Here is a 27,492-nt window from a genome sequence, read left to right as displayed (position 1 = left end):
AGATGTTAGTCATACCAGATTTTATTTTACTTTTGAGTTCTGCTTGTTCCCCAAGTCCTTGAAAGTGGTTTTTATTTTTTTTGTAACATTCATTACTATTTCTCAATTTTATTTCTTTTTTAAACAGGAGACTGATATTGACAATATCCATCAATTAGTTGTGGGTGCAACAGAGAATATAAAAGAAGGCAATGAAGACATAAGAGAGGTAATATCTTGAAGTTGTGTTTTAGACTCATTTCTCTTAACTTTCAGGTTTTTCCAGGTGTTGCTTTAAAACAGCATGTGCAAGCTCACCCATGGGACTGGTGCAGTGGGTGTTGGGTGTCAGGACAGGGCTTTGGGAAAACTGTTCAAGGTAGCTGAGCTTCTCAATAGTTCACACTTGCTAAGCATGATCTGAATAGCTACACAGGACTGCAGAAATCTACTTGGCCTCAGCAGTTTTTAAACATGAAGGTCACCTGGCTTGCATTTAAGCACCTGTGAAGTTTTTTTAAAAAAAAGAAGTGGGGGGCAGAAATTGCAGACTACCACTATAAGACAGTGTTGAAATGGTTGAAACAGAATGCTGAGTGTTAGCAGAAGAGACTCTGAACACCTCTTGCATGCTCTTCCACTTTTACTAAGTAGAAGGAAAGGATGTTTTATTTTGGGAACTGAGATTTCAATAAAAATGGAGTTCCTAAATTAGGCTACTGAGTAAATGCTTCACTTCTTCCTCTCTCCTGAGAGCACACAGAAAAGGTATCTCAAGGATGAGTTGTCCACTGCTCTGCTCTTCTGAAAAGTGCACCAAACTGAAGCTATATTTTATTTCACTTTTCACATTTTTAGGTAGAACTAAGTTTCCTAAACCATCCTGAGAAACAGTCATGAAAGGTGGTAAAATAAACTTTGTTACTCACATTAGTATTTGTATCATATAAAAAAAATTCCTTATGTAAATCTAAAAAATAAGAACAAAAAATAAGTCCCCTGCTGGTCTCAATTTTGGAAGGAGAAGCCAAGAAAAATACTGGCTCTGAGACTGAAATAAGTGACTGAGTTATGTCCAGAGGTGTCAGGGATTTTTTATTTGTTTGTTTGTTGTTTGGTTTTGTTGTTTTTCATTTGTTTCAAGTCAGATCTTTATTAGAAAGATGAAGGCCTGATTCCTTTTAATCAAGGAATTTCACTTTTGAAACTTAGAACTAACTTTGAAGCATGTACTTTGCAATATAGCTCCTGGAGTTTGATTTGTGCAATTTTAAGATTTTAAGTGTGACTTCAGTGTGATAAATCTAAAGAGGTACCAGCCAACCTGATTTGTATTCTCCTGAAATTAAGGTCAAATTTTGTTGTTTCTCTTCTGGGAGGGAAGGGTGATGCCACAAACAGGCATTCTGAGTTGCCACTGTTGAAAGTGTATTTACTGGTAATGGTAACAGGGATAACCTTTCCCTCACAGGCCATCAAAAACAATGCTGGATTTAGAGTATGGATCCTCTTCTTCCTTGTGATGTGTTCATTCTCCTTGCTTTTCCTGGACTGGTATGATAATTAATTAAACATATACTGGCTCCATGCTCTGTTTGTAAATGTTCTGACATTTTTTTAGTGGAGCAGGGTATAAGAGCACACCTATGTATTTTATGCATTTTCTCATACCTCTATGATGGAAATGTTTTCCAGTAAATAAATTGTGCATATATCCATTAGTACATTCATTTTAAATCCCTGTATCAAACATAAAACCACGCTTATCCTCTGGAGAGCATAAAAGTCTTTGAAAGAACTGTGAAGAAAGCTACAAGCTGGAGCAGATCTAACAGAAGAAAAAACAACAATACTGGTTTTGTCACAGTCACCCACCTGTGCTGTGGAAAGTCCAGCTCCCATCCCAGAGCAAGAGAAAACTGTTAGTGTGCAGAAGCATCTACGCTGTCTCAGGCGTTTATTTCATCACACCACTTCAGTACACAGTGATCACTTTGCACATAAATGACCTTCACTTCTTATCCTTTGAAACTACTTGTCTCAGAAATCAGCTTGATCTAATGGTACTAATAATGATAAGGAGTCAAGGAAGAGCTTTACTTCTAAGTGAAAAGAGAGAATACAACACAAACAGATTGTGCAATGAAACAGATGTTCTGGGATGCTGGAATAAAGCCAAAGGATAGACAATTAAAGTCAAACTCCTCAAAGTACTGAACCTGGGAGCTATTTGTTAACTAAAAGAAGTCTCAAAACCAAGTGTAGATAAGACTCAATAAACTCCCTCTTGATAAATCAGATGGAAAATGTTTTTGACTTCAAGAAGCATAAACAATCTGTTTCTCCTACATCGTACGGCTTACTAATTTTTATTGTTCCGAGGAGAAAAAGAAGTTGTTTCTCATCAGTATTTACTTTTGCATTAAAGTTTTTATTGTCCTAAATTTAAGGGGAGGAGATGTATCATGAATCATTTCTACTTAGAACAGTCTTGGGAAACAGACCTTTCCATCCTGTAAAATCTGAATGTTCTCTATAAGTATGCTGATATGAAATGTGTGTGTTTTCCTATCTCTCTTCTGAAATGTATATGTCTATACATTTTATGCAACAGGTAGCATCATTCTTAATTCTTTACTATGCACAGAGTGAAAATGTCAAAAGTTACATGTGAATCAATTATATTCAATAAAACAGATACCTGTTAGAAAATGCAAACATGGTATGTTTTAAAGATCTTCACATAAGCTTGATATTTTTAATTGCAAAGAAAAATTTGGCACATAGTTTATTGCTTCTTAGGCATTCCACATACCATGATGACTTAATAAAAAGCCTTTCACAGCTGCACTGCGTAATGCACATTTCCTATCAAATTTAGAGCACTGAGTCATAATGGTTATTTTTACTGTATTGGGATGACAGGCTTCTGCTGGAGAAAAACAGACGTAGATCTGACCACATTTGTTCTACTACAAATCTTGAGAAACAGCTTTTACTGATGTTTTCCCCTTAAAAAAAAGGAACTTTTGACATGTCCACTCTACCTTGTCCCATTCAAGTTACATGAATAAAAAGGCAACTTCCTTGCCCAGATGCTTCACACATTTTTGTATGTTAAATTAATAAGATGTCTTTTTATAATGTATATTTAAGATTTATAATAAAAATGAAAACATTATTTCACACAAAGAATAGGTAAGTTTGTAATTACAATGGAACTTTAACGTGCATCCACAATACTATGTTCTTCTACATCTTTTCCCCTCCCAAGCCATACACAAACAGTTCTGCTCTTCACTCTCTTTCACATGGAGCTTTAACAGCCAGTTGTGGTATCTAACATGCTACTGTTTCACTTGTGATGCTCCATGTTTTAAAAAGTATCAAACTGCAAACCATACATAAACAGAATGCTCTTTCTAACTAATAAAAAGGGAAAATGTGATGTAATACATGAGAAAATTTAGACATATTACTCCTTCAGCTTTATCCAACAAATGACATAGTGGACTACATGTACTGTGAATAGGCTTTCTGCCTCTTTAGTATGATCAAAAGATGTCATTTCTCATTAGAACATCCTGAACTGTATATTTTTTACACTATCCTCAACACCCACCACTAAAACTGCCTGTGTTTTTCCGTAAGTCTATCTAGTTTGTGTTTCAGTGCACATCCTTACCAAGATGCTAAAGCCACAGTGGAAATGCAGTTAAATCCTGCTGACAGCAATAAGAAAACATTGAGCATGCCTTGTTGCAGAGAACTTCATTATCACTTACAAAAACAGGAAAGGAAGTGTAAGGAAAAATGCGACCTGACAGTTTCTTTCTCCATACAAGTCATTACATTATGCCCCGATGGTAGTGCTGACTATCATTCTTGCTTGAGCCCAAACTACACATTACTTACAGCTTTCAGCTAAACAAGAGATCACTCTAGTTATGGCTGGGGTGTTTCAGTTTGCAAAATGACAAAGAATTCAAAAACTTAAAAAATTAAGTATCTGTTCAGACAACAGAACACATGATTTATCTAAGGTCCAAGCCCTGAAAATCCAGTGACAAAATCTATCAGTATCCAATAAACTGCAAGAACATATCTAACATTGGATTTTTTTTAACATTGAAAATGGTGTCAAAGCTCTACAGCAATGCTGATATGCACCTGGGGTTATGCCCATGAATGTTCTGCAGCAAGTTTTTGTTTTCACTTTTTTCTTTTTTTTTTTTTTTTGCAAAGCAGTATCAGCAAACAGAAGCAGTTACACCATAAACATGAGTAACCTCTAAATTATCCATAATTATATTTAATGAAAAGTTCCTTGAAGTCCCTTAGTTACCTTCAAATGACATAGTTTTTATAATTAGCTTATCATACTAAGCTGATTTCTCAGCAGCTTCAGTCTCCTGTTCAGAGAGTTTCTCTTCCGACAGTACTGTCATCCAGGGGGACACGGAGCGCGTGATGGTTTGTTTGGCCAGGTTGTAGTGGTTTATGACCGTGTAAAATTTCCCTCGAGCGCTGGAGTCTTGTTCAGAGTAGTAGTTTTCCAACCCAGCTGGAATGCACTGATTATTCTGAAAAGAAAATCCATTGCTTAGGTTTCAGATACAGCCCCCCACACAAATGAAGTGGATTAGGGTTTTTTTTCTCCTTTTCCTTTTAGTCTAAGCCAAGAGTCACTCTCTGTGAGTCAAGATGCAACACACATCAATTAACTACAGTATTGTCCTACTGTGCTCAAAATGTTCTTCCCTGCAATCCTTAAATTACTCATGCATTTGCCAGGAAGACCAATCTGGGTTTATATATCATAATAACTAACATACAAGAAATATGCTTGCTGAAAATCATTTTGAAAAAGTATTCAGTCTCCAGTCCCAGCCACATTTTGCTGTTTATTCCTGCCCACCAAATTCCAACTGTTTGGTTTACAATTACAGCTGTCTGTATTGCACTGTTAGATTAACTTCAGGCAATTTGCCCTGGTGTTTGCATTCTGAGGGACAGAAATTAATACAGATATATTGCTGCCAATGTATGAACAGTTCTACAGCCCAGTAGCTCACACATTATAGGGAAAACTCTGTGGGTGGCCAAGCATATGTGGAAGTGTGTACACACATACAAAATACTTCACTCCTTATTGTCAGAAGATGTAGTCAACAGCAGGCTTTTAAAAAGCTCTCTGGAGCTGTGAGACTACATTATTTCATTTCCCAAGACTGTAGGAGCACTAAATAGAACCTGCTAGATGCTCAGAGCTTTGGAAAGTGAAAGAGATAATTTAGAGAGTAACATAAAAGTCAAATCCACTTTGCTGTCATCTTAAAAGCCAAAGTGAATGTGGCTGTGCACTGCGTTTGTCACAGGGATCATCCAGGAACTCTTCCAGTCACTGCAGGAAGAGCCTACAGAGCAGCTCGTTGCACTGGAGAAAAAAGTTATTTAGGCATATACTGTGACCCCCAGGTTCTGGCCCAGAAGGTCTTGGGGTCTCTCTGCAGCAGGTCCTCTTGCCACACTGGCCGGTCCAGGCAGTTGTGCCTGATACTTCAACATGTTAGGGCAGTCACCTGAGCAATTGAATTGACTATTGTAAGCTAGAAGTAGCTGCAGCTTGAGGAAAAAAATCATTTAGTAATTTCTACTCTGGCTGTTTTGAAAGAAATAGGGTATTCAGTCTTCTTGCTTCCAGCACCAGAGGACTAAAATTTATAATACTACAGCACAGCAGCTTTGAACTGCTACTGTTCTCCTACCCAGCAAACAACATTTTATATTGGGAATTTCTCAGCAGAAAAACACATGCAAAAATTCCATGGGTTTCAGGACCAGATTCTACCTAAAAGTGTCCACATTTACTTCTGAGTTGACTTTTGTCCATGTCAAAAAAAAAAAAAGGCATAAATAAGCACGAGTAACAACTCTTTCAAATGGTTTTAAATCATAAAGCAAAAGATGGGTGAAGACCCAGCAGACAGTCTTGGCTTAATACAAATTTTGCCTCCTAAAAAGGAAAAAAATCATCAAAAGGTATGAAAGAAGAAAGGAATACTTGTCAAAATAAGAGGCCCACAGGTAGTCTTAGAACCTGTCTGTCCCTGACAAACTCATCACGTGACACATGGGATGGCTCAGAGATGCTTGGCTGTCACAGGACTGGCAGCCTCCCACAGGCAGCACCTCACTGGCTCGAACAGAAGCCTCAAAGCCTGTCAGACTCACAGGAGTGCCCAGAGTTTCCACTGCCACCCTGGTTCCCTTTATCTGTAACCTTCTGTCAAGGCAGCAGCTGGGACAAGTCTCCCTCCCAGTTTTGTTGAAGTAGCACCAGAAAGCAGATGGGATTTAACCCTGGCTAAACAGCACCTGTGGCAGTTCAGCACTGTAACTCAACAGAGGCTTTCCTGTGCTCAGAGTCAATGTCTGTGCCAGCTGCAAGACTGAGACCTAGATTTATAAAAACATAATCCAGGAATATGGACTGGAGCTATTTGAGATGCATATTCATATACATCAACCATGTCATTTTCTGGAAGTATTATCCATGTTTTATCTGGGATAACTGACACTACTTCTGATGTGATAAAATGACTAAGAAGCACATAGACACAGACATATGTGTAGTGATTATTTCATTAAAGTCATGGGATGTAATCACAATTCTAAATATTTAAAGTGGGGAAAGGAACACAATCCATTGAACTAATGAAATCTGCCAAGGAAATTCAAGCAAATATAATTATTAGAGCTGAAGACAAGCCAAGATTAATGACAGCCTGAAAAAAAGCTACAGAATCTTCTGTTGATTTCAGAAGCAATTTGCTTTGTAGCAGGCAAAAATGACTCAGTGATGTTTCTTGGTTTCTTTTTTTTTGGGGTGGAGGGGGGGGGGGGTTGTAGTTACAAACATGCAAGACATCTGACAGAAGTGCCTTAAGAAACAGACATCAGTTTCCCTCTTGACTGCATTTTTGCTCCTGGGATTTCATGCTTCTAGAAGAGATGGGAAAACAACCTCTCCTTTCACTCACTCCCCTTGTGTACTGCCTAAGGACAGCCCCTTGGATTAGTTCCCAGTCAAACCAAGCCATGCAGCACTCAGTGACTGAGTGATGGCAAGATGGGAACTGCTGCTGATTCTTAACCTGCCACTTCCAGCTAAGTAGAACATTTATTTCCATCCTTTTTATTTGTTGCCATGGTTCCCAGGTGAGAGAAGAAGGAAGGCCATGAGGAGAAACTGGGATGCTCCAGAGTGACTTGCCAGTCTTTTTTCTTTTTTTCCCAACCCTTCTATTTTGGAAATTACTTACAGGTTATGGCCTTTGATGCCAGAGAAAACCCTGGTTGCCAGTCTATATCTGGCTGAATTAAGATGATTCCTTTTGTTCCTTTGACATGAAGACCCCAGTGGACTTCACTTATAAATAGTATCTTCAGTCACGTTAACTTTGCTGGGTCAATAATTTCCCAGTTTAACAGATGATGGTGTGGTCCTCAATGCACTGAAGTGACTTTGTTGTACTGCCCACAAGTCTGTGAGAATGCAGGGGCTTTGGCAGCAAACACTAAAGGGTAACAGACACAGTACAGAACATACTGAAACCCTGGGGAAATTCTTCCAGACGTAAGTGCACTCAGGTTTTTGTGGTGAGTCTCACCAGGAGGTTCTGATGAGTGCTCCAGAGAAGCAATGTGCACAGCAGCAGTACTGAGGCTGTCTCAGGAAGCTTAAGCAAGCACAGAAATAAGACTGCTGTACAAAGGAAAATGAGCACCTTTTTAAGCACACCTTCATGCCCTGGAGGCGTAGTACAGCAGAAAGCTTTGGAACCGCTCCATGTATGAGAGCATCAAAGCAGAGAAGAGAGGCTGACTCAGAGCTGTGGTTAGCTCAGCCTTTATGCAGAGATTCCTGCAGCACCAGGCTTCCTGAGGCAGGTACACCTTTGCCCTTAACCAGGAAATCACATCAGCATCTAAAGCCTGGGAACATCCAGGCCAGGTAATGTTGAGTCCACCTGAAACATGAAACCAGTCCACAGAGACATTGGTTACAAGGTGACAGACTTCATGTGTCCTAGGACAGCTGTGCCAAGCTATGCCATCACATATCATGGACTCTCCCAAAAAAAAGATACAAATAAATACAAAGTCATCTTAACAGTGGTAGTTTTCAGGCCTTGTGTCATTTGCCAACATCCTTATCCTGTAGATCTCTTTCTTAAAAGAGGTACATGACCAAAGATGCTCTGTCTCCTGACATTATGCCATCAAGCAGCTGGAAACAAAACACCAGCTCCAAGAAAACCACCAGGAAAGTAACCATGATGCAGCCCTGTGCATGTGCTGCACCTTATGAACAGAGTGTGAGCTATGGGACATTCTGCCTAACTTCTGTCCCAAGCACAAGACCCAAAAGAGAGAAACACAACCAGACTCTGGTCACTGGGTAGCTGAAATGTAGCTGAGAAAGTGTTCTTTCCTTAAATATTTATGACACTGGCAAGACAAACCACAAGAAGCCAGAAAGCTGCAACTCAAAGGAGAGGACAACTTTGTGTGAAAGGAGGCAGAAGCAGGAGGCTGTTGCTGGACACACACAGGAACACACAACTGGCTGTTCCTGTCGAGTCAGGATCACATCAAGACAGGCTTGAAAGGAACATAACAGTCCATATTCCAGACTGTGCAATGCCAAAAGAAAGCTTAGGGAAAAAAAAGGTCTATTGTCCCCTGACATGAACACAGAGGGGTTTCAGTGTCTGAGGCAACACCAAAAGCCAACAGCAGAACCAAAAGCTGGATCTCCTGAGTTACAGCCAAGTATTCCAACCACAGTATCTTTTGCCCTTGAACAAAGGGGAAGCAGTAACCAACTGAATGCTTGAACCTAAATTAATTCAGAAGGGCATCACTGATTATAATTTTGAACTAGATTCTTGTAAGATATTTATGTGCTTGAAGTGACAGATAAAATCCTGAACATGATTGTTGAGGAGTGCTGAGGCAGCCATCTCTTCTTGAATCCTTTTGAAGTTCGTACGGGGCACCCTTTTAATTTATTATGTGACTAAATATTATTTAAAAAAAATAAGGGGAATAATGCCATTATCACTGCTACTTTTCTTACCTAATTACAGCCAAGTTCAACTCTGTTAAATTTACAACTGGGAAGTCAATGTTACTTTCCTTACTTTCAGCCCAGGTCATAGCAAAGGAGCCAGCACCATCATCTCACACAAATAAAGTGAGCCTAGCCTCCTTTTGGTTAGAACCAGTATTTTTTAGAATAAATGTGTTTTCCCTTTTTTGGCACCACTTTTGGCAGTAGGGCTCAGAGGTCACTGTTCTAGAACAAGAAGTTCTTAGTACAAAAATAACCCTGAAGTAACTCTACTACTCTTAATGAGAACATCACTCTACTTTTTCTTTGACACATATTCCAGATTTTTTTTTCTCCACATTTTATCATTTTCTCATTTCCTAACACACAGTAATTTGGAGGAACATGCATCATTAAACCATATGACCCATAAATGAGGGCTTTCTCCAGACAACTGCAGTTTGAGAGACACCAAGTGTTTAGACTTTTGCTATATTTTCAATGTTTAAAGCGTTAGCAAAATAACATTGTGCAATAGTACAACTTCAATTATAAATTACAAAGCAAAAGCATAGCAGGAGGCACACTAACCTGTGTAAAGAAACACCAAACCTATGCAATACAGCATGCCTTAATCAAGGTTATGCCTAAAACAACACAGAATATTCCATACTCTACTGTTTTTCTAGAATGGGTATGCAATTTACCTTGAAAACAAATCCTTCTGGACAGGTATGATCATACTTGTAAACCTTGTAGACTACCAGAAATACAACACACGTTAAGAATGCAAGGGCAAAAAGGACCAGCACAGTTACCTGTAAAGAAAAATAAAACACACTTATGTTAGTAATGCACTGCTTGTTCTATTGCTGCTGGTTACTGCAGGCAGCAGAAGTCAGCTGTGAATGCACTGTACAGTAAAATCAAGCAAAGGATAAAACCAGCTGCTTAATTATTGAGGGAGAACAGGGAAGCAGCACCTAAGTGCTTTTACCCTGCCCTTCTCAGAAGAAAGAGGATCATCTGGGCAGTACACATTGCCTGTGTACTGCAAGGCTTTTTTTAGTGCATTTTGTTCAAGGCACATGAGGCCAAGACACACCAAGGTAGCTTGTGTCTGCTGTTTTTTCAGTATGTGGATGATGTAAGTCTAAGTCTAGTCTATGTCAGCTGTTAAGCATGTTTGTTTTCCCTATGCCTGTCCAGGAGTGGAGTCAGGTGACAATAAGTTAGCACAGTGTCATCCAGAGGTGACTTGCAGGAGATGGACAAAGTAATGTCTGCCCTCCCTTGTTAGGCTTGGAGGTCATTGCACCTGCTCTGAACTTAGGGGTAGTTACACCAGTAGTCTGCATTCTTGGTTGCTCAATACTCCTTAATTTATAGGTTGCAACAGTACTCCTTCATCACACAGAGCCTGTACAGGAGCAGTTGACTGCCAGATCCGTGAGGAAATACCCCCTGTTGAACTGGGCTGGCCTCCAGGAGTTGTGCTCACAGAGAAGCCTTCCACACAGCCTGACATGGCTTTTCTCCATGTCCTTCAGTACCTCTCTGCCCCTGAGCTTGGGCTGCAGAGAACTCCAAGACACACCTTAAGACAAAGCTGAAATCAGTGTCAGGATCAAGCTAACCTTTCCCAGGTACAAACTCTGAGCAGCTGGAGACCAGCAGCCTTCTGCTGTGTCACAAGACAGAATTACATCACCCACTGATGAGAGAAAGCACAAAATTTTGTCTAGCAGTTGCAGTACAAAGCTCTCTAAATCAGACCCATTTTTGTGGAAGGTGTGAGTGAGCAAATAGCATTCTTTACCTGGGAAAGTATCCCAGATGTGTGTTTTGATTATTCTAAAACTTCTACTGATAGACAAAATAGTAGGTCATGGAGACTACACAGTAAGAGTGATTGAGATTAATTTTCTTTTGGCAAGTTAGAAAGAAGCAGGCATGTGCTACAGCATAAGAAACAGTAATAAATAGAAACAAACAAGATTATATTATTCATTTTTTAAAACAAAGCATAATATGATCTAAATTTGAAGTAAGATGAGTAAACCAGCTATATACACCTCCTGAAAAATGAATTCAGGCATATCAGAGTCAATTAATTGAAACAAGAATAATCTGGTATTTGAAAAAGCCAAAACAAAAAATTGTAGCTTTGCCTCTTGGTAAAAACAACCACCATACACCCCCGTTTTGATAAACCTCTGAACTAACAGTTTGCAACACTGCAAGCTGTGTGTGGCAGTGGTGTTAGGACATTTCAGGACAACAATAAACTTAAGGGACTTCTCATCCTGTGAAAGCAAATCTCATCATGGGCAGACAACAGCAAGTGCTGTATTTCCTGGCTGAATCAAGGTTGAGTATTGTGTGTTGCTGAAGCCAAGGATTTAATAAGGATTTTTGATAGAAAAAAAATAAGCAAAAAAAGGGAAGGCTGGAGCAGAGGCAAGGAGAACTGCCGATCAAAAAGTAATTTTAGCAGCAGAAGTGTAGATATTAATGTAACAATTGAAATGAGACATGGAGCAACATGTTTAGTTTCTCAGCAGTCACTGGAGTAGAAAAAGGAAAAAAAATCTTAATTAACCTCTGAAAACATCACACTGACAACAATTTTCATATCTATTTAGCCTTTCTCCAAGTTTATTACTTGTTTGCATACACAAAAATTAACATGGATAGCTCACTCTGTCTTGTCAACATTGTATGTTCTCCTTACATCTCCCATGCCTCAGTGTGTCCTGCATGAATCCAAGAGACAAAGTACATTTTCACCTTTCTTTCTGGTCATTCTCTGTGGCCCAGTTTAATAACAGCCAATGCAGCACTCCCAGCAATCCCCATTCCTGGCCCAGCTGTACCCTGGCTCAGCCCTTCCAATAGGTTTTTTATCAGGGTTTTTTTATCAGGCTCCTGGCTCCACAGAGCCTTCAGCAAAGGCTGCTCCCTTCAGGAACACAGGCCTGTGACATGGGACACAGGCATCAGGCACAACTGCTGTGGCACAGATCAGCTCAACTCATGTTTGTCTCCACCACAGAGAGGAACTAAGAGTTTTAAATGTTTTGAAAAATACTCTTGAAAAATATATTTGAAAAATATTCTATAAAAGTATTTTAACCTTGTTTCCTGGCCCTTCTACTACCAGCCAGTAGTAGAATTGTAATATTATTTCCATACTGTAACCATTCAGTCATACAGATGAGGTCTCAGAAACATAGTGAGGTAACATAGTAACAAGCTGTTTTGTAATTGAGACTAAATGTTAAGATAGTAAGAAAAAACTCTATTTCCACAGTCATTGCAGGATCATTCTTCAAAGCTTCAAAACTGCTCTGAGAAGTCACTGCTTTTTAAAAGAAGATAAAAGCCCAGTGTTGTGTTGATTGCTGGAGGCTGGCAAGTTGCAGAGCCATGGTCTCAGGTGATTTGCTGAGATCTGTTTTCAGTGGCAGTGTGGAGCCTGCAAAAATTCTTCTCACTGCTTGTACAAATTCTTCCATTGCCACACAGTCAGCCATGGGAAGAGTTCTCAGGGGTCCTGCTTCAAAAATATCACAGAATTTTCTCTCTCACTTACTGTATTTCCTAATGTTACTAATTTTGGTATTAACATGTAAATTTTTACTCTCATTATCTCCAGTGATTTGCAATCACACTCCATTTGCAAATCCCTAATCAAGTAAGCTCTTGTCTCCATCCTATTAGGAGAGAAGCTCCCTTCTCTTACCACCCTTCAGGATACAAGGAACTTCTATTTAAAGACAGTTGCAGATGAAAATGGCACAGATGGAATCCAGCAATGGATTTCTTTCCAAGGTGATTGCCATCACCTTTTAAACCCAATCCACTTCTCCCTTTTAAATTGAAAATCCTTTTCTTTCTTCTAATAGCCATTTTTCTTCATTCTCATAATAACCCATCCTAGTGGCCCACATGGACCACTTCTGAACCTGAGGCACTCAGCTTCTCTCCCTGCACTAACACAGTGCAATCCTACCTCTGTGCCTCACCTTCTGAGGCCTCTCTTTCCAGATGCTTTTCAGAGATAAAAGCATAAAAAAGAGAAGGCAACAAGCAGCTCTTCAGACCACAAGCAATCCCAAAGCTGTCATAGTATTGCTTTCTTCCACAGCAAGTTTGCACCCTCACTATAAACTAAAGTTATTTTCTTCTTCTTACCCACACTACTCACAACTTGCCCTCCTCCTCAGGCAGGAGCAGCTGCCATGCATGCACAAGCACCACTTCCCTTATTCTGGAAGGAAATCTTGAATCTCCTTTTTTGTGGTAGCCAGCTGGCAATGCAGGACCCCACACAGTACATTCACAAGCAGAACTCTTGTGAATTACTCTGATCATTCACTGCATGTATATCCTGCAGAACTAACTCCAAGGTGACTGTCACACCTCCAGAGTGATGGGCTTTTAAAATACTTTTCTTGAAGTAACTATAAGATAGGACAAACAACCATTTCTTTTAACTAGGAATTCAAAGTGTGATTTTGCTTTCATCTGAGTGTGACATTTAAAGTTAGTTTTAAGGGGATCTGGCAGCAAAACGAAGCAAACAGAGAAGATGACAAGATATTATGTATGTGGCAGATTTTTGAATAGATTGTGAGTGAAGAGCAGAAGAAGGACAACGTCTAGCCAGAAGCCATTAGAGTAATCAAAATGAGAGATGACTAATGAATGAACTAAGCATACCCAGAGCAAAAAACCTGTCTTCAGACTCTGTAAGCAGTTAGCTGAACAAATGAAACTCACCATATCTGACAACTACACTATCATGTAAACAGCTTGTGATAAGGCCTTTACCATAAGATCTAGCAGATCTTCCCCATCAGTCCATGCTACTTTGCCTCAAGACTACAAGACTATAGACTACAGACTACAAACCATATTTTCTCTGCCTGGCTACTGCAGTCTCTTTCTTCCTCGCTCCACTAATGTTTATTTGGACTCCCTTTTCAGCCAAGCTGGAACACTACAGCAAAACTGTACCAACAATGTACCAACAATGCCTGCTTCTCTTCACGCCCTTCCCTGGTTGTATTTCAAGTCATGCACAAGTCTACCCATTTTACTCCTCTCAGCTCCATCCTTTTGCTGTTTATTTTATGCCACTGTCCCATTAAAGCCTGGGTACAACTCATTTCTCCCCTGCCTTCACTGCTACTTGTCTAATCCTTCCTCCTGCCTGAGATTCTTTCATTAAGCCACTCATACTGTGCTGTTCTGCACCACGCCTTCCTTCATGCTTTTTCTTCTGTCAGCACACAAACTCATGTAGAAGCATTCCTATTATTAGAAGAACTAACAAGATATGCAATGATTTTCACTGCTCAATCACTGGCTCTTGGTCACATCTCCTCTCTGCTCCACATCTATGCATTATCTATTTCAACTCCAGCCTCCTGGGAACACAACTTTCATTTCTGATAGGTTTGTGAAGTGCAAGGCACAGACTTGCTGCCAGCCCTGAACAAGAAGAGTGAAAACATACACAGCACCTTTCATGGGAAATGATTTAGAGCCAATTAATGCTTTGCTCACCAGTAAAATGCAGAGACCTTTGGGGTAAAATACAGCAACTCTGTACAACTACTTAGGACAGGAAATTAAGATTATTTCTATCCAATTTAAACTACAAGAGAATTTTAGGCAGACAGCCTGTAATTACAATAGATTGTGTCTGGCTACATCCTACAGACAAAAATTCGTAAAACATTGCATTGACTTTCTTGCTAATGGCCATGACCTCCATTTCACCTCTCTTCACTAAAATCCTGCATCTCCAGCTACACAATGCCCTCTACCAGCACATTAGAGAACACAAAAATCAGCTTTCCACTTATCACTGCTTCTGCAAAATTATGTCCTTGTTTGCTATTACCTCAGCCTGTCCCTTTTAACTGAAAAACATGTCTGAAACAACACACTCAAGGATTAAGAAATGTTAAGAAATGGGAAATGGCAATGTGAAAGAAAAAAGGAACGTTTACATCTATACATGCAACATTTGACTCATATTCATTTACAGAGCAATGAAAATTAAATAGAACACCCTGGTGCAGTGCCCTGTACTTGCTGTGGGAATATACAGGATGACCTGTGATACCAGAAGACAACCAGGTGCCTTGTTTCAGAAGAGTATTTCTAACATTGCATGTCATGTTTAGCTCTATGTTTGGTATCCATCCATTGAACTCAACTGCTTCCTCACATCATTCCCATCAAAACTTTGTGCTCAAAGAGGATGATGGTTCGGGGGCACATTGTACAGAAAAAACAGCAGAAATCAAAACACTGTCCCTCTCAAAGAGAAATGACAAAGAGGAGAAAACTGTCTTGGATGCTTATCTGGAGATGACTGGGAGTTAGCAGCAAAAGATGTAAAAAAGGCAGGCAGATTCTTGAGAACAGGAAGAAAAAAGAAGCTACAGAACCAGAGCTTATTAACAGCAACAGTGCAAGACAACAGGACCAGTCTGCAAGGGAATTGATTAATGAAACCTGAGGGACACACTGTTACACAAAAACAGGTTAACAAGGCACTGGCCTCGAGATCCTAGAACTGCAGCTTAACTCTGCTGTTCATGGCAATGTTCCTGTCATCTTCTATCACACAGCACCACATCTTGTATTTCTTAACAGGGATCTGAGGAAGCAGTTCAAGAAACCCTGTGGCACCAAGATAAGAATCTTACTACCTTCTCATACAAACCCAGAAGATACTATTGAGGCCAGGAAAAAGGCTGCATAATGTTATTACAGCACAGGAAAGGTTATTTAAGTAATGCATCTGGAGACATCCAAAACATCATCTGTGTCACCTGTGTGAGACTGGTTCTGTTCCAGTAAATGGATTTCTAATGGAAACAGTGGCACAGGACACCTGACTTATAGCAGGGGAGCTGTGTTAAGCATCCACTCTACTTAAATCTTCCAGCTCTGACTATAAAATTCCTTTCAACCAAAAATTTAGCAGGAGGATTGTCAATGTCATATCAAAGAATATCAAACATTAAAAAAAGGAAAAGTGACAGTTGACATGCAGTGCCTTTACTTGCATCAATTATTTTAAAGTAATTGTTACATTGAAAGAACTACCTCCTTTATTTTTCTTATTTGAAGTAGTCATGAAAAAATGTAAAGCCTGCCAAACACTTATACTTGTGAGAAACTTCAATCCTGTGAGCAGTTCCACTGGAGAAACAGAACTACTAATGACAGTAAGTACCTGTCACTCTTCCAGCACTAAGTGACAGACACAGAATCTACTTAAGGAAGTGATACCTGTACAGGAATCAGTTGACATCTCCTGCTCTTAAAAGACTTTTAAAGTGGAAGCAAAGAGCTACTCAACACACAAAGTAATTACACAGCAGCAAAGAGAGAACTGTTTTCCTTGCTTCTGATTATTTTTGCAGCAATAGTAATCACTGGCATTGCTAAGAAGAGGTAAAAAATTGTTGAGGCAGAAACATGTTTGAAGGATGCCCCTTTTAAGACAGAAAAAAGCCCTGAACAGTTCAATATATGGCGCTTACATTTTTGCAGTCTTGAAGCGACCAGGTAAAACTGCAAGAACTTATCTTGAAGTTTCAATTCCTCTTCCATAACTTCATGCAGACATTTCATCAGCTGACTGCTACTTGATAGTACACACTTTGCATGGTCTTAGCACAGAGATAAGCTTGAGGCTTTGGCTCTGCAGTTAGATGTATGTAGAGATGTCAAAGATAAAGTCAGAAGAACTGAACTGCCTTTGAACAGAAACCAAAGGCTGAAGGCATATCACAGCTTGGGTTGATTTAAGGGCTTGAAATTTATTATGAAAAATCAGTGTTTGTTTTAAAAATACCTCTAAATGTTCTTTATTGATGTTTTCTCAAAGACAGAAAAAAAAAGTCATGCTTTGCTACAACAGATTTTTTAAAATTATTGTGTTTGTACACAACTGCCAGCTGTAGCCCAATCAGTGGGTGCCAGAGTAGACATCCCACTACAAAATCCAACTGGAGGTTGTAAAAACACTGTTCTGTCAATGGGGGAGGCAAAGGTTTGGCTTTGGGTAACTCAGACCACCAATTTTCTTCTGCCCTGACTTCCTCCTATGTCCTGGTTCACAAGGATCCTCTGTTACTCTGTAGAGTGGACAATTTACAAGAGAAAAAAATCCGCCTTGTTCAAAGTCACTTTCCAGATGTTTTCCAGAACCAACTCCCTACATCAGCCTACACTGTTCAAAGAACAAAAGCAAGACATCTGTTTCTCAATGGGAAATAATGTTAAGTGAAAAAAGTCACATCTTCCTTGGTGTGGTTACTGCCATAAAAATAAATTAAGACAACAGGGTTCTCAGAGTCAGGAAATCTTCACATTCTTTTGAGAGATTCCGATCTGAATTCAGAATGTGGCTTCATAGAGGAAAATGATACTTGCAGTTTTCTTTGAAAACATTCTCAGCTCTGTTATAACTGTGGTAATGTGAATTGAATGCAGAAAAATACATTTTATAATTGATTATTCACCAGGTGCTAAAACACCAAATGATCTACATGACATATGCAATGCTGGAGTTACTTCATTTGTTATAATGTGTAACTTCTCAAGAAGAACAGCTTTAGATGATCTGCACTGCTGAATCCCAAAAATGCAATCTGCTTTGTCATTATTTAAGGAGTACATCCTAGAATACACATGTGAATTATTTGTAAATATGATTGACTCACTTGCTTTATTTTTAGCACAACACTTGGGCTGTGTCTTGTGGCAAGCTTGTGCATTGGTGATGTACCATACTGAAGTCATTAAAATGGCATCTGAAAGTTTTTTCATGAACACAAGCCAAAGTCAATATCTCACCAGTTAAATAATGCATTTCATAATTACAACAAATATTTAATTTTCAAACAAATATATTTTTGCTCTCTCAGAATCAACAGCAGAAGTTAACATGATGGTTCACAATTAATAAGGACCCAGGAGAAAACCTCACACAATCAGTACTTTTCATCTACATATTTATGAAATGTTATCAACTATTCATGTAATATTTATTACTGGGAGTGGTGAATACGACAATCATCCCCACTGGAGAGATAGTTAGTTTTCTTTAAAATGTTGCAACCAGCATAATTCAATTCTAAAATTGTTATATAGAGATTAAGGGACATTTTTAGGACCCGAATGTTCTGCATGAACATTGTTTTCAATTAACTGAACCAAAATTTTCCTAACTGATCAATTCCCACACTCTTCTCTGGAAACCTAGACTTACAGCCACAATGTGAATCACCCTGCAATTCCCAAGAGATAGCAAATCCTACAGAAACCTCTCTGATGCAGCAGTTACCTAGCAGCAAAACCTAGCAACCCTGTAGTATGAGATTAATCCCAGGGCGATCATCATAAAGTAACATCTAAAGGACATTTTATTTAAGTATGCCATCCAAAGGTATATAAAAATGCAATGCAAAAATCCTCAGGCTTTTAGCTGTTCAGCTACACAAATTAGAAGAGACTACCCAACAGCACAACAAGCTATTTATTTGTTTTCAGCAAGGCCTCATTTGCTCAGCTCTCCCAACAAAGACAGAGAAACCCCCCCCCAGTTTTACAAAAGGATGCACAAGCCTTTTAAATGTGACTAAGATATTCAAAACCTTGCCTTAGCTAGAATTTAATGTTCCAGCAATTAAATCCCTTAGGCCCTGCTACTAAACCATAAGTGCAAAGTTCTTCAGGTATAGGCTCTGCTCAGCTGCTTGGAACCAAAGTCCTGTCAGGGCATTCAAACTAAAAACTGCCTCTCCTTTCTCTTCTGCAACACAGTAAGCATTTTCCAATCACCTCAGTGTGACCAGGACATGCACAAAGACAGCCAGACATAATCTCTCCTTGTTCTGAGCTGCCCATTTGCATTTACCCTACTCTCCTCACCTGAGAGGAAGGGGATTGCTCTCAAGGACTGATACCATGGTGCCAGGAGGACAAAGAGAGAATGTGAGTCAGAATGTAGCATTTTCCCTGAGGAATGGGATGTCTTTGCCCCAAAGCAAGGAACAGGAAAAGCTGGAACTAGGATTCTTACTTCCTTGGTAAAACCCTACCACACCCCATCACATCTCTTCTTGGCTGTCTGGGGTTCCCCACACAGCTAACTGGAACCCACATGCTTCACTCTATGGCTGGAGACCACCAGGTGAATGGCACTTAAAACATTTGTCGCAGCAACACTCTGCAAAGTTCCTTTCCAAATATAGTCTAATCCCTCCTTGAGCCTTCACTTTGTTTGTTTAGCATGCTCTGATTCCACTGAGAGCTGCATATACACTTCTGAAGGTCAGCTTGGGCCTGGGCAGCTTTTAGAGCACAACAGTACCAAAATGTGTGTGTGTGCTCTCCTATCATGCAGACAAAGTTTAGAACTGTGCAGTAGAAAGAGAATCCACACCTTTACTGAAACTCTGTATTTTCCCCTCATACTAAATATTAGGCTTTCCAAAGGTATTTGCACTTGTGCACTGCAGAGTGTGGATGCCTACTGCTTAAAAACACTTTGGTATCCTTGGGTAGGATGCCAAATTAGAAGCACTGGAAACCTGCAGACTTATTGTTAAAAGGACAGGGGAGCACGAGCTGAAGTGCCAACTTTCCTGCTTTGCTTTAATTACCCAGAACAAGAAAAACTATCCTCTAGTGGGAAGGGGAAAGGATATTCAAGCCTTGCGTCAGATAAGCCCTCAGGTTCCCTGTGGATGAAGGGAGTAGTAAGGGTGTAGACACAATCTGAGTCAGATTCTTTCTGAACTGCCATGTGACAGTAACAGGCATCACCAAACCATAAGATTATATGGGACCAGGAAAACTGATAGGAAAGAGCTCTGATCTATATCCCTGGGTTGCCAAGTCATATATTTAACTATAAAAAATACATAATGGACTATGACAGTGCTTTTAAGAGAATGGTTTGGCCACAGTAATAAATAAGAAGCCAAAAAGAAAAGAAATGTTCTGGTGGCTCTTGTCCTTCAACACAAACAGGAGCTTTGCCCATGCCATGAGTACTCCCCTGTGCAGCCCACACACACCCTGGCCAGGCAATTCTGGAGCCCACACAGTGACAGAAATGCCTTTGGAATTCATCTGCCAGTGAGGGATTACAAGCAATAAAGCTGCAAGATTTGATTTTGTTTCTAATTGTTCAATTTTGAACTATTATAACATTGAATTAATTTTTCTCATGTCCAGCTATATCCACAACAGGCACTCTGTTATAGCCAGTTCTGACTACAACCAGCAATTGATTTTAAGCACTTGTGCAAACACAACTGAGACATTAACAACTTTATATGGCACTGCTTACCTTAAATCTTTCTGAAACCCCTTCAGTGATGCTGATTGTGAATTCAGCTATCTTAGGAGTACGGAACTTTCCCTTCTTGCGGTCAGGTTCATATTCTGTTTTTGTTTTGACCACAACCTTTAAGAAGAAGAATCAATCACAAAACTGTCAACTAAAGCTGGCCACAAAAACCTTAATTATTCTTTAACTCTTCTTTTATCTGCTTACAAGCACATCTAGCACCATATCTTTCCCCTCCCCACTTTGTGTAATTCGTCTTTGAAAGTGCTAAATTATTAATTATTTTTTCCAGTATATCAATCATCAACTAACTTACCTCTCAAAGTGGTTCTGATGGACCTACAGCAAGACTTGTTATGCAACAGTTTGACAAAGGTTCAATTTTTTCATCTGTGGTGATACTGTGTTCTTATATTAGGCAAGGATAGGTCAAATCCAAATCATGGACCTTCCCACTATGGATGGTTTTGAAATGGCTACTTGCATTTGGTTCAGGAAATCCCATTAATGGGATTTCAAATTGGACGCCAACAGAAGATTATTGAAGAGTACCCATAAAAATCTTGCAGATGATGATGCCATGTTCTTTGATGGCAGGATTTTAAGTTTAAACAAAAGTGAAATAACGCATGTAGTCTAGTTGCTATTCACCATATGATAGACTATGGCCCTTGGCACTCTTATTTTTAACATCTAATTTCTGAATTATCAGCTGCAAGCAGCAAGATGCACACAAACCCTTGTGTTAATGAGATTTCTTCAAACACCCAAGGCTCTTCAGTTTATTCCTTGCTATGAACTACTGCCCCAAGCTACACAATTTAGCACCTTACCCCTATTCCCAAAATACTCACTACGTCAGTCGTATCTCTAGTGTTCTCCTCGGCATTCTAATCATAAAAATTTTCACATACCTAACCTATTTGCCTCATTTTTGTCTTCTGCATTTTTCAGGAACTTTTTCCAAGTATTATTCTCAAGCTAGGGTACAGTTTATGGTAGTGATGGTGCTATTACAATTTGCTCAGTTACCTCTCTTTTTCCAAGGAATAAGTATCTACTCTTTTAGATTTCTGAAAATCAAATTCTATCTTTATCCCAGCCCACGGTATTAATAGCAAATACATTAATCACAGAAAGGCCTGGGTTGGAAGGGATTGTGAAGATTATCTTGTTCCAGCCCCATGGCCCAAGGTAGAGACCCCTCCCACTAGACCAGGCTGCTCAGAGCTCCATCCAGCCTGGCCTTGAACACCTGCAGGGATGGGGCATCCTCAGCTTCTGTGGGCCCTGTGCCAGGGCCTCAGCACCCTCACAGCAAACCTTCTCTCTGTTTAAAGCCATCTCCCCTTGTCCTGTCACTACAGCCCCTTGTAAACAGGCTCTCCCCATCTTTCTGAAATTAAGATGGTGACACTTCAGGCAGCCAGACACTGAAATGACAAACCTTGGGCTCCCTTCTTCTCACTGCCCTGAGTGGTACCTGGAATGTGTAACTGTACCTAGACTCAGTACTAAAAGTTTATTAGACACTTTCACAGCATTACACATACTTGTTCAGGACATAAGTTTAAAACCTACTTACCTATTTTCAGTTATAATTAGTAAGATACTAGTTATTACCTATTTTATTTTATAGCTGCCCAACAGCATCATGGAAGCTAACCACCTGATGATTTCTGGAATGCTTTTTAACATCTTAGTTCCCTTCCTCCCCCCTTTATGTTACATAATCTCAGGCAACTCAAATCACATTCAGCTGACACTGAATGTACAGTTCTAACTGCTTGGTTATGTAATGTCTTCTTTTGTTTAACATATCTAAATATGAATTTAAATCACTTCATCCCTTTAATTTAGAAACTGTCAAAATCATCAAATCCTTAGCACTGTAGTCTCTACTGTTCAAGAAGTTATGCTTCACTGCCATGCTGGAGCCTTGCAAGTGGATAATAACCATAGGCATATGAAGAATGTACTTCTATTCATTATACATGAGGGTCTGCATACTTCAGAATTTGATCTGTGTGTCAATCTTTTCTTAATACAGTTTCTTTTTTTCATGTCAGTTGCTCTGCTCCTGCCTTTGAATCTCTAACAACCAGTAAAGAGACACTGACATGACTAACCAGTTACAGAAGGACACCAGCAGGACCAATAAATTTAATTTTCCCCCTCTATGTTTGCCAAAGGAAAAGAAAGCTAATATACAATTGGACAGTGGCAAGTAGAAGAGCCAATCAAATATTCCTTTATTTAAGTTTCCAGCTTAGCTGGACATTTGCTTTCATTCAAGGCAAATGCCAAACAGGTGGGAGGTGTTCTGCCCATTTTAGTAGGAGCAAAGGGGCTGGCACAGAGCCCCCTGGGCTCACAACAGAGGCTCTGCTCAGGTTAAAGCTATTACCATGCAGATCCCTCATTCAGACTTCTGCTTAGCAGTGCAGGAACAGAACAAATCCCTTTGGTCACTGGTCCCTGGTAATCGGTTCTATCCAGTCACCAGTTGGCAGATGTATCAGACACGGTCAGACTTAGCTTGTCCTAAAGCCTCAGGGTGTGATTTTGTTCTCAGTTACAAGATTTACACCCATGTAACTGAGGGCATAAAATGGACCCTCAGGCTCCTGAACAGCTGTTATGGCTTATTGCATTTATGCCTGCCAACTGGTCACCACACACAACACAGAGTGGTGTTGATAGCAATTAAAATGGAGGTCACACATTTATTTGTATTGCCTACAAGCAACACTCCACCGAGAAAAAATTTACAAGCTAAAACTCTTTACCCTAAGTTCAGATTATGTGAATTTTTTGAGGTTTGAGGCATGTATAGCTATCAGCTTATCTACAAGTAGAATTCAGCTTGTGGAAGACACAAGGCCAAAAATAAAAACTGTATGAAGACCACAAAGCTTTTTATTAGCAGATGCATGTGGGAAATTACAAGTAAGAATCCTATTAAAACAGGATACTGAAAACCGTGAAAAAATCCTACTCCTATGTGCCTCACATGTAGTGGCACTTACTGAATTCTTTATTGTGAGGACAATAAACATATTTACAGGCCATCACATCACTTTTCTAAATCTTTAAAATTAAATCCCTAATAATCAAGGGATTTAATGAGGAATACAGGAAGCACACTTCCCCTCCAGCCTGTAAGCAGCTCACTGGACTGGCCCCTTCCAGCTACAGAGGATATCTGAATCACCTATTCGGAGGTTTCTGAACAAAATAAATTGCCAAGGAGAAAACTCAGTGGCCTGTTCTCATCTCATTATTTCAGCCTGTCTGGGGTTAGCATTAGTTTCTTACTGAAGCACAGAAGGAAAATGGAAGTGCTCTCTGTTGCTAGTATGCCCAAGCCCATCTTACAGAGAAATAAGGCAGGGCTCTATTCCGTCATCAGGGGGGCATTTTCTAGACAGAGAAAATTCATATTATCCACAGAGAATACACAGGACCTTCCAGATGGAAGAAAGAAAGACATAGAATAGGAAAGACTATCACAATACAGTATAGAGAAGCTTCCATTTGTATAGTATATGTTTCATATAGCAGCACTAAAATCTCGACATGCTTATTGCTAACATTTCACACTGATTTTTAATGAAAATCACCATTAGTGGTTTTTCATGAGCTTAGCTGTTGGGGTTTTTCCCTAGAGGTAACTAGCATGCCTTGAAACACCCCATATTTCTTGTCGTTCCTAAGCTGCTCTCTACCCATAACCTATTCTTTTGTTGTTTGCCAGAGATTTGGGTGTGATTCTCCAGGGTGGAAACTAAAGCCTACTGTACCTTATCAGGAGGTGGGAACTGGAGCTGATTGACATCCAGGGGTGTGATCAGGGGGATGGTGTCAAATCCATCCTCCAAAAGGGGCTGCTTTGTGCTCTTCTCGCTGAAATTATTCCCCAGTTTCACCATTCTTCCAGGATAGAGGGATTTTTCTGCTGGCACACACAGGCACACACGCAAAGAAATACAAAATATCAGAAACCAGACCTTTTCCCAGCCCTCGGGGGGACCTGAAATACCTTCTGGAAAAAAAAAAAAAAATTAAAATAAATTAAAAAAAAAATCCGTGTTGGTCGCTATGACTCGGTTAGCTACTGGCGTTCTGGGAAGTACGAACGACGACCAGAGCATCTACTATCAAAATTAACAAAACCCCAGCGCTCCACGCACACAAAGCGGCACCCAAATCCCCGACGCGTCAGCGCGGTGCGAGCGATGCCGCCGGCGCGGCCCGGTGCGGCACCGCCCGCAGCCCGCGGAGGGCTCGGAGCCCCATGCCCATCCCCGGCGCTGCCCTCGCCCATCCCCGGCACTCACCGCCGCGGCTGCCGGCCCTGGCTCGGGGCGCAGCGATGGCGGAGCGGGGGGCGAGGCGCGGCTCTCGCTCCGCGGGTGGCTCGGGGCGGCCGCAGCGCCGGGGCCGTGACGCAGCCGCCGCCTGGCTGAGGCAGCTCCGGAGCAGCAGCAGCAGCAGCAGCACAAAGGGGCCCGCGGGGACGAGCGGGCGGCGGCTCCCCCAGCCGGCGATGGCGCAGCGGCAGCAGGTGGAGGGGGCGGCGCGTCCCGCCCGGCCCCCCGCGCCCCTCCCCGGGCGGGGCCGCGCCGGGGCCTGCGCCAGCGGGGCTGGCAACCGGGAGCCGCCGCCCTGCCCCGCTCGGTGCTGCTGGGGCCCGGCACGGAGAGCCCCGGCCGGGGCAGCGGCGGTGGTTGGGGCGGGGAAGCCGCGCTACATGAGGAGGAGGAGGAGGAGGAGGCGGCGGCGAGGGGCCCCGGCCCCGGCCCCTGAGGGAGGCGAGCTCCGCTCCGCCGGCTCCGCTCCCTCGGCCGTTCCTGCGGGGAAGGGAAGGGACGGGACGGGACGGGACGGGACGGTGTGCGATCAGCACGGGGGGAGCCCGGCCCGGGTCCGCTCTGCCAAGCGGGGGATGCGAGCCCTGGGGCCGGGCTCGCGTCACTCCCGGGCAAAGGCACTGCGGAGCCTTGCAGCCAGGAGACAGAGGACATCTTACAGGCTCGGGGCGGAAAAAACCCAGTGATTCGTATTCACTGCGCTGTCTCCTGTAAGCCAAGGCAGCCAGCATGCTCCTCTTGGCGTCTTGCAGGTGCATTGCTGCCCAGCCGGCGCAGGGAAAGCGCTGTGGGCGATGCAACAAGTGCCTGGCATGGTAGGCAGCTCTGAGAGACGAGAGGCAGACAGGTGCTCAGCCTAGAGCCAGTTTCATGCTTCAAAACCAACCAACCTCTTCTCGCAGATGCCAGCATGAGCAGCCTCTCTGCGTGGTTTGTTCCAGTTGCTCAATCCAACACGCATCCCGTTTTCCTGAGATCAATGGTCTGTAATGCTAAAGGCCCTTTCTGGCTGTGGCACAAAGCAAGTCGTGTCTCCAGCTATGGATCATCCTGTCTATCTCATTTATTTCTCCCATCAGTGTTCTGTCCTGAGTAAATAAAGTGTAAAATAAGCTTGTCTTACCCGAGTAACGTTTCATAAATCATGCTTGCATGTGTTAAGTACAAGAAAAGGGGTTTCATTTTAAATAGAAAATTGCACCTGTGAGTGGAAACGAAGCGGTTTCTCAGAAAACAAGAAACACTTGAATTATTTAATTTTGTCAAAGCCCTTGTCTTACAAGTGTTCTTGAACAAAACAGATTAATAACCCACAGAAGGATGAGTGCAATCCATTCATTTGTCTGTGAAGCAAAGTCATTCAGAACCCAAATGACATCAAAAGTCCAAGTGATGATCTGAAGTGTATTTGACAGTATACTACAGGGAGCCCAAATAACACAGCAAATGGTTTAACAAATTGACTGACTAGGTTCTTTCATCTCTAGCTTTTGTGATTTTATATTTGAGCCCTATTGGCTGAAGATTGTCAAAAGCTTAGGGCAATTGTGTATTAAGTGTGTGCCTGAGGCAGTATTGGATTAAGATGAATGGATTTAAATTCCCCAGTTGGCTGGTGAGGTATTTTTTTTTCGTTATGTGAGCATGTGCACAGGTTACTCTGTTTAATGTCTGTTGCAGAGAAAAGGAGAAATTTGGATAGCCTGTTTGCAGAGAGTTATTCTCTTTGCCACTGTGCATTTCTTTAATGGTATCTGCTTTTGGTCTTACCTAGTTTTCTAGTCTTTCAGAAAAAAACCTTTTTGTTAAGCAACTGAACACTCCACTTGTCACTCATGCTTGCACTCAGTGGCTTACATCGTTTTCATTTAAGTGCACGTCACCCCATTACTATGAGGTAAAAGAAGAAAAGCTCTGTGTTTTTTGTGCATGTGCATGCACACAAAAAATATCTGTGACTAATAAAGACTAACTGTATTTGCCAGCTGTGTAAAATGAGCCATTAAAAGGCTTTAATTTCTGATATCAAATAGCCAACTCTAGCTTGCTACTGATGGTTTTAGAAGAAAAAATGAAGTAACTTAGTTATAAAAGCTTCCTAGTCAGAAGTTGCTGCCTTAACAAGGCAAAAAGGTGTGTATTAGTATAAACATTATTTGAAAATAAATTGATTTGTCGAAACTAGCACACCTCTTTTCTCCAGGGCTCCTGTTGTAGGTCATATTGCTGTGGTTATTCAGGGAATTTTAAATTTGGGGAAGAAACTGTCCTCTATCTTCTACAAAGTAACTCAGATTCCAGGTGTTTAACAAACAAGCCACATCCTTGCTGAGCCACTGAAGTGTCATGGCCAGCAATCCTTATCTCATGTTAGTTATCTCTGAGGAAACATTGCAGCTCCTTGTGGGTATGTGGGCAACAGGAAAAGCAGCCCACTCACAGAATTGATGACCTGGGGGGTACTCTCATTAGGTCAGATTGTACCCTGATTTACTTACTCTGAAACCTTAATGGTCTCAGTGAGTTTAGAATTCCCCCTGTGTGCCATCAGCCTGACTATGAAAGCTGAAAATTTGCACTTCACCATCAAGCAGGTGTAGCACTTCCCAATGAAGTAACTACCAGAGGAA

At 41.1% G+C, this 27,492-nt stretch overlaps 3 protein-coding genes across 4 annotated transcripts in view; 2 read left to right on the top strand and 1 right to left on the bottom strand.

Moving 5' to 3' along the window:
- The window catches only part of STX18 (syntaxin 18), a 60,425-nt gene extending 57,341 nt beyond the window's left edge, over nucleotides 1-3,084 (top strand). Inside the window, exons 10-11 of the mRNA XM_036382436.1 lie at nucleotides 128-208; nucleotides 1,451-3,084. Of these exons, the coding sequence (XP_036238329.1) occupies nucleotides 128-208; nucleotides 1,451-1,546 (177 nt within the window). The 3' untranslated portion in view covers nucleotides 1,547-3,084. The remainder of the gene's footprint in view (nucleotides 1-127; nucleotides 209-1,450) is intronic.
- On the bottom strand, nucleotides 6-25,021 carry NSG1 (neuronal vesicle trafficking associated 1). Of its 2 annotated transcripts, none has more exons than XM_036382438.2 (5): nucleotides 24,830-25,021; nucleotides 24,293-24,447; nucleotides 20,490-20,606; nucleotides 9,805-9,915; nucleotides 6-4,562 (listed from the first exon to the last, which is right to left on the bottom strand). In XM_036382438.2, the coding sequence occupies exons 2-5, from the start codon at nucleotides 24,419-24,421 to the stop codon at nucleotides 4,362-4,364; spliced, it is 558 nt and encodes a 185-aa protein (XP_036238331.1). In that variant the 5' UTR covers nucleotides 24,422-24,447; nucleotides 24,830-25,021; the 3' UTR covers nucleotides 6-4,361. The 2 variants fall into 2 exon arrangements, with proteins under 2 accessions (XP_036238331.1, XP_036238330.1); XM_036382437.2 differs by having other exon boundaries at nucleotides 24,293-24,444; nucleotides 24,830-25,020.
- LOC118686045 (myosin heavy chain IB-like) lies at nucleotides 24,865-25,965 on the top strand. Its single transcript, XM_036381983.2, has 3 exons — nucleotides 24,865-25,138; nucleotides 25,354-25,677; nucleotides 25,765-25,965. Exons 1-3 carry the CDS (start codon nucleotides 24,865-24,867, stop codon nucleotides 25,956-25,958), a joined length of 792 nt encoding a protein of 263 aa, XP_036237876.1. The 3' UTR covers nucleotides 25,959-25,965.
- Nucleotides 25,966-27,492: the final 1,527 nt, after the last annotated feature.

The sequence above is a fragment of the Molothrus ater genome, chromosome 4 (assembly GCF_012460135.2).
Source record: "Molothrus ater isolate BHLD 08-10-18 breed brown headed cowbird chromosome 4, BPBGC_Mater_1.1, whole genome shotgun sequence".
NCBI lineage: Eukaryota > Metazoa > Chordata > Aves > Passeriformes > Icteridae > Molothrus > Molothrus ater.
Note: the sequence above shows the minus strand (reverse complement) of the source record. Positions and strands in the feature narration are given on the sequence as shown.